Source organism: Chaetura pelagica, unplaced genomic scaffold (genome assembly GCF_000747805.2).
Source record: "Chaetura pelagica isolate M959 unplaced genomic scaffold, ChaPel_1.0 scaffold275, whole genome shotgun sequence".
Classification (NCBI taxonomy): Eukaryota; Metazoa; Chordata; class Aves; order Apodiformes; family Apodidae; genus Chaetura; species Chaetura pelagica.
The window spans coordinates 465,201-472,179 of NW_009953486.1; the positions used below are offsets into that span (position 1 = coordinate 465,201).

The following is a 6,979-nucleotide window of genomic DNA, read 5'->3' on the forward strand; positions in this document are numbered from 1 at the left end:
TGGTGGTTTTGCCCAAATGAAAAAGACACTGCCTAGTCCTGGTTTTTGATCATTTGAATTAATGTAAGAAAAGGCTAATAGGCTGTGTACTGTAAGGCAATCGGTTCTAACCAGCAGTGGAAACATTTGCCTCTTGGGATGGGAGGAGAAAGTGCATAATGCTTCCCTGTTTTTTGACAGAACTGTGGGAAGACTTAATTATTTAAACATGTGGACATCTTTGGAGAGAAGATGTCACATAATGACAAAATGTTGTAGTCTGCTGCAGGGCAAGTCTTTCCAGCTTGCCTTCAGGCTCGGGTTTGAAAGGTATTTAATTGGTGAATGCTTAAGACCCAGTGAAATAATTGGGAATTAAGTGACATTTTATGACATGATAAACTCCTTGCAAGCTGCTCACCATGTGAGTGGGTCAACAAAGCAATACCACCCAAGTCCCACTTTGTTTTGTCAATGACCTAATGAGTGTTTGCCACCACAGGCCTTTGTACAGAATCTGCCTGTTGCTATGGAAATGGACAGTAGGATCTCAGGTTGTGTTGAAATAAAATCACTTCCAACTCTGTTCTAAAACCCTCCAAAGCAGGATGAAAACCTGCAGGAATTTGCATGTTGGACACCTACAGTCACACAAACCAGAGACTTGTGTCCAGGGATTGCTGAATTGGTTCCCAGTTGTTTATGGCTGATGTGGGCAGGCTACAGAGAGAGTAAAATTGAAATACAATGGTGTTTGTGTTGTCAGTGGGCCTGAACATAAAGGCCTGAAAAATGTGGCTTGACCCTAAATCTAAGAGCAAGAAGAGAAGAGTTCTGCTCCTGTCTGTCACTGCAGTCAGTGAAGTCTGGGTGTGTTCCTGTGGTGCAGTTTGTGGGAAGCAGGAGTGCTTTGATAGAGTCCTGGCAGACAGGAGCTGTCAGGCTTTGCTTTGAAGTGATCAGCAGGTATGGTTGACTGACATGAGAAGCTGAAGATTTCATGCTCCTCTGAGCATATTTCCTTTCTGGCTTTTGGAAGCAGGGATTAAACCCAGTTTTCCTGGGCTTTCTCTGTCCTTCATCATCTGTGTGAGGAGCCAGCATCAATAAGATTGGTGTTCTCTGGCACCTTTGGGGCACCTTCCAGGTGTTGTACTTTGCACCTTCTGGGGCAGCTTCTGTCACTGCCATTTCCCATTCAGACAAATTGGAATCTTTGACTTTTGAAATGCTGATTTGTCCTCCCCTCTTCACTGCTTGCAGTGTCTCCTCTGGAAGCTGGAGCTCTGGGTTGGCACACAGCAGCTCTGAAGCTGCAGCAGGGTGGTGGTGCAGAGGCCTTCAGAACAGAAGGTCCAGTGTGCTGCACATGGTGGCTAAAACTTGAGTACTGAAGAGATTCCATGCAGGAAGAGTGATCTGGAATGAGGCTGCTGGGGCAAGAACCAGCACGTGGGTGGGGGCAGCAGTGCTGCTTGTGTTAGAGAGCACTGGGCTGGTGACAGGATGGGGAGGGTTAATCTCAGAAATACACTAACCAACCCTCCTCCTTGACTTGATTAAGGAATCCTGTGGTCAGAGGCAATTTTCCTTGAGGCACGACCGCAACGAAAGACCAAGAGTGTGGATGCTCTCAAGAAGTGTGAACATGACCCACATGTCCTGTTGGCTGTGGCCAAGTGAGTTCCTGCCCTTGATGGAATAAAAAACCACCCATGTCTTTGTGTGGCTGCAGCCATGATGAAACATTGCACTCAGGCATGACCTGTGATCCTGGCTGCAGCAGCTCCAATAAGCCCCGAAGCAAGGAGCAGCTCTCAAGCTGTCACCTAGTAACTGCAAATCTCTCCTGTGATTCAAAGCAGGGGATGTCAACCTGTCCTCAGGCTCTTCTGCTGGGCCTGGGACTGGCACAGGCAACAGCACAGTCACACAGAGTCCTTTCCCAGTACTGGGCATTGACACTCTGCAAATTTCTCTTCCTGGCCCTTGGAAGGGATTTTGGTGCTTTCAGGTGAACTGGGATTGGTTATGTGTTTTTAGGATACGTTTTAAGTATATGTGAAAATAGGGACCATTTTTACTCATTATTATTTTTTTTTTTTTAATGTGGCTGTGTGTTCTTCATCTTTTCTGTCACTCCTATATTCTGTCAGACTTTTTTTTAGCCCTGGGCTAGATTCTGTGCTGCTGTAGTCTTCTCTCCTCCTGAATTTCTGCTGTCAGTTTCCTTCAGTAATGGCCCTTCCTGGAATCTAGACTACCAGCCATACTGTAGCTTTCTTTGAAATGGAAAGATCATCTAGGAATTGTTTTCTTATCTAAATCGAATTGTGAGGCTTCCAGTGTGAAAAACCCCTGTTAGAATTGACTCTCACCATATCCTATCTGATCAGATGTGCCAGCGGCTCTACAGCCATTGTAGTTGCAACAGACATGTTCTTCTTTGGTGAATACCAGAAGAGGTTAATGCAAGATGCCTTTTGCCCAAACCATTGCTCAATTCTTTCACAACTTCTTCATAAGCCAAAGAAAACTGTAGGATACACTCCAGTGACTGCAATGCTGCATTCTGCCAGATAATGACAGCTGACTTGTTCAGCTTGAGCAGAAAGTGAGAAAAGTGTTAAATTTTTGCCTTATGGAAACTGCTTCCAGGCTCCTCCTGGTGCAGCCTCGCAGAGTTTAGCAGCTAATCCAAACACAAACAGCTTTCACCTCTCCTCACCACTTGTGTGTAGGTACAGCAGTGCCAGTGTCACACCTGGGAAAAACTTTTGTTAAATGCCTTGCTGGAAATGGCCACTGCCTGCAGGTGCTGAGCCTCTGCTGTCACCGTTCATGCTCTTTTAAATCACAGTTTACTTAACACAGGACAATCAAGAGTATTAAGGGCTTAAAAACAATTACATAAGCTGTATAATTTTATGACTGCCTAAGCTTTTTATGAGGGATGGCTGTTTGATTTGATAAAGACCTTTACTGGTTCAAATGAACTCTTTAATGCAAAGGAGTGAAACCAAGAGACTATTGATTCAGCTGGTTAATTACTGGGGAGGAATCTCAGAATTCACAAGCAGCTTCATGAGCTGGCAGCAGGTGGGCTGGGTGCCAGGCTGGGAGCTGAGCATGGAATCTGACTTGCTGGCCCTTCCTTGTGGAGCTGACAAGATTGGTCATCCCTCATGGGTGTGAACCTGTGGCCACATATGGCTGTGGCTCTGGGAGGGCATGTGCCATCTCCAGCTTTTAGAAGTTACTTAATTGTTAGATGCTAAAATCACCTTGAAATAGTAACATATTGGTGGAAGGGAAATTGATGTAGGTATGTGATTCTGTCTACACCAAGTCTGGAACAGCAAGGTTGAGCAATGGAGTTAGCAAAGGTTGAGCTTGGAGAGTAATGCTTGCCTTCTCAGGGGGTCTGTCTGGGGCAAAGTGAACGGGCTGCACTGGGGGGAACGTGAGGAGAAGGCCCTGGATGTTCCTCTTGGTCTTTCTCAGGGGAAGGACAGTCAGCAGATGCCTGCAAAATCTGCTGTTCCCTTCTTGGGAGAACAAAGAATGGGAATATATGTAGAGCCTTGAAGTTGGAGTGCTTGTGGGTTGCCACCTTCCTGTGAGGCTCTGTTGATTCCTGCTTTTCTCAACAGGCTGTTCTGGAGCGAGCGGAAAATAACCAAGGCCAGAGAGTGGTTTCACCGAACAGTGAAGATCGACTCTGACCTGGGGGATGCCTGGGCTTTCTTTTACAAGTTTGAGCTTCAGCATGGTACAGAGGTGAGTGTGTTGGGAGCAGGAATCCCTGGCTGATGCTGGTTCCCCAGTCCCAGGGGTTGCTGCAGCCCTGTGCTGAGCACACTGTCCCCACTGCTGCCTGTGTGGCTCACAGATGGAGCTTCAGCTGTCACGCCTGGTCAGGAATGAGCATGAACAGGCCTGTGTGGTGGTTTTTAAAAGGCTCTGTCATTAGCTGAGCTGTCTTTCAGGCTGCTTTGCTGTCCACAGTCATGTTAGTTCATGCAGAAATCTATGAAATCAATCTTCCTTCTGTAAAATGCAAGCTTTCTCATGGGAGAGTTTCCTGTAATTGCCATGCTGGGTTTGTGTAACTGGTCCCTTTTCTTCACAAGTGTCAAGTACAGGTTGCACGTGAACACAGTCAGAGGGAGCAGCCTGTTCTAATCTCTTAGGGCAGTTTTTACTGCCAGATAATACTGAAATGATGGGAGTGTTTTTCTTCTGACTTCAGAGGGACCTCTCACTTGACAGATCTCTTGCAGGTGGTAATGCAAAGGAAATTTCTGCTGCAATTCCTCTGGTGTAGCCAAAACCTCCTTGACTGTCATTTGGCCACTTTGTTCAGCAAGGCAGGAGAGTTGCTGCCTCTGAATTTTGTCTTGGGCTTCTGTACTGCATTTTAAAAAAGCAACCAATACAAATAACAAAAAAACCCACTGTAAGCTTTGGAAGAGTGTTTGCACCAGGGAGGGTGTTGTTAAGATTTTTGTCTCTCTGCTGGAGCAAAGCAAGGCATTCAGAGACTTGCAAACTTGTTTCTCTCCTTCATAGGAACAGCAAGAGGAGGTGAGGAAGCGCTGTGAGAATGCTGAACCTCGCCACGGGGAGCTCTGGTGTGATGTCTCCAAGGACATAGAGAATTGGCAGAAGAAGATTGGAGAGATTCTTGTGCTTGTGGCAGCCAAGCTTAAAAATACTTTCTAGAGCATGCTGGCCTCAGCTGCCTGAGTCACCCCTGTAGGACTTCCCTGCTTCCCTGCTTTGGGTGCGTTTGTCCTGACCGTGGCACAGACCCCAGAGGACAGGAGATGGGTGTTGATAGGAAAGATCTTTCTTCCAAACAGAAAAGCTGCTCCCCTCTCTTCCCAGTGGTTGTGCTCTTGGCTCACACAGCACAGTCATCAGCTCCTGCAACACGTCTGAGCTGGTGTCACGTAGGAGAGACAAGCAGCCTTGGGAAGCTGCTTTGGCATTTTCATTCTGATGCTGAATCCCCTCTGTAAATACAAGCTTTAATTAGTGCTTGTGTGGATTCTGATGTGTGGCAGTCCCTCTGCTTTCCTCCCCAGCATGTATTCCCATCCTCTCCTGTCCCCCTTTGTGCAGTTTCCTTAGTGTTTGGCCCATCTGGTGCTGGTTCCTTGTCAGCAGATATGGTTTGGATGCCCTGAATGTCCTTGGAGGGGCCCAGCAGCCCAGGGGAAGGGCTGGCCTGGGCTGGCCCCTTGTTTAGTTTTTAGTTTTTTGCCACAAGTTTGGTTTAGCTTGGTCTCCTCTGCTGGCAAGCAGCAGCACAGCTGGGAGTATTCTTCAAACCTGAGCAGATGGAGCATTTTCTGGAATTCAAGAGCGTATTTTTTAGAGATCTTCTTCTCAAATTTTTAATGTATATAGTGTAACCTTATTCTTTTAGGTGCCTGATTTCATTAAGCACAGTGATATTTTAAAGTAACAAGACAAACCCAGCAACCTTTATTTAGAGGCATTGAGACACTGTGTCCTTTTACAGTGGCAGCAGCTTTCAGTTGGGATGTTTGGGATGCCTCTCCTCAAGTGCAGATGGAAAAAAGCAAATTCATGAAAAGCTTTGTGTTTGGGACCCTTTATAAATAGTTGTCTTCAGTTTTCTACACTTGTGATCTGTATTTTGACTCTCAAACCCCTGACTTTCTGGTGACCACTGAATGAAAATCTGTGCTGTCTTATGTGTGAGGATATAGTGAAAGTATCCAGGTGTCTGTGTGTGCATTATGGAATGTATTTAGTTGGAGGAGAACACCCCTTGCCACTTGTTTGGACAATATGTATAAAATACAGCTTGTTTTTTTTCGTTTCCTTACGTTCTCCTTGAATTGTGGTCTTGCCCTTTGACTGGGAAGAGCAGGTCTGATAGCAGAAACCTTTGAACTTATCAAGCTCCCACCACTCTGGGAATGTGTCTGCCAGGGGTGGATACTCCAAGCTGTCCTACAGCCTTTTGCCAACAAGGGTGAGGAGCCTGTCGTTGAACAGAGGTAGGAACGGTTGGTTTTGAGGCAAAAGCCTGTTTTTCTTTGGGGTTTGTAATGGAAACTTGTGCTCTCTCTTGCATACCTGGTGAAAGGGTGTGGAGCTGCAGTTCCATTAAGGAGGGTCTAGATCCTGTCCCGTGGAATTGTAGTTTCCCAGAGGTGAGTGAGAGGTGTGGAGAGGATTGCTCACGTTGCTCAGGGATGTTGTGCCATTGCTGGTGTCATTCCTTCGTGTGGGCTTATGGAAAAGGGGGTGGGGGGGTGAATTGGGGAAGGAGAACAGAGATACCATTTTGTTGTGAAAAGAGCAGGGAATGGAACATGGCCAGACCAGGATTTCAAGACCAAGCCAGAAACTGCAGGATAAAAAGTGCTAAGAAGTATTTTCTAGCACATGCTGTCCTTCCTCAGCCCCCTGTGCCTCTCAGGTAGCTTTTGCTCTTCCTCCAGGATGTGTAAGTGCTGGGACGTTTGGACTGGATCCTGGTTCTCTGGGAAGGGAATATGGTGACTGGGTTACTAGAGCACTTCCTACTGTAGGGCTGTGCTCAGGAAAGCTGAGTGCTGGTTGTCCATGAATTCCTCTGCCGTGCGGTGCTCTCGGGTGGCTGTGGATTGGGATGGGACAGGACAGCTGCAACTGCCATGCCATGGCTTTTCTTTCTGAAGAGATTCCTGACTTGTCAGTATTTGGAGCATCTCTCTCCAGCCAGATGCAGGACATGTCCCCACTGATCAGGAAGTCTGTGCCCTCACAGAACCAATGTCCTTTTTCCACCTGCTTTTTGCAGCTTCCCCTGGCCCAGCGGGGAACATTCCTTGGGTTTGGGGTTGGTTGTTTTGTTTTTTAGCTAAAAGGTTTCATCAATCTTAGAGCCTTCTAATGTTTATAGATGTCTTTGTGGTTTTGAAATGGATTATGGCACCTACAAATTTTGACTGCATATGTAGAGCTCAATAAACAAGTT

At 46.6% G+C, this 6,979-nt stretch overlaps 1 protein-coding gene across 1 annotated transcript in view; it reads left to right on the forward strand.

Moving 5' to 3' along the window:
• Positions 1 to 4,917, forward strand: part of PRPF6 (pre-mRNA processing factor 6) — a 39,101-nt gene extending 34,184 nt beyond the window's left edge. The window contains exons 19-22 of the mRNA XM_009998713.1: positions 482 to 521; positions 1,544 to 1,658; positions 3,633 to 3,759; positions 4,552 to 4,917. Of these exons, the coding sequence (XP_009997015.1) occupies positions 482 to 521; positions 1,544 to 1,658; positions 3,633 to 3,759; positions 4,552 to 4,704 (435 nt within the window). The 3' untranslated portion in view covers positions 4,705 to 4,917. The remainder of the gene's footprint in view (positions 1 to 481; positions 522 to 1,543; positions 1,659 to 3,632; positions 3,760 to 4,551) is intronic.
• The last annotated feature ends 2,062 nt before the right edge of the window (positions 4,918 to 6,979 follow it).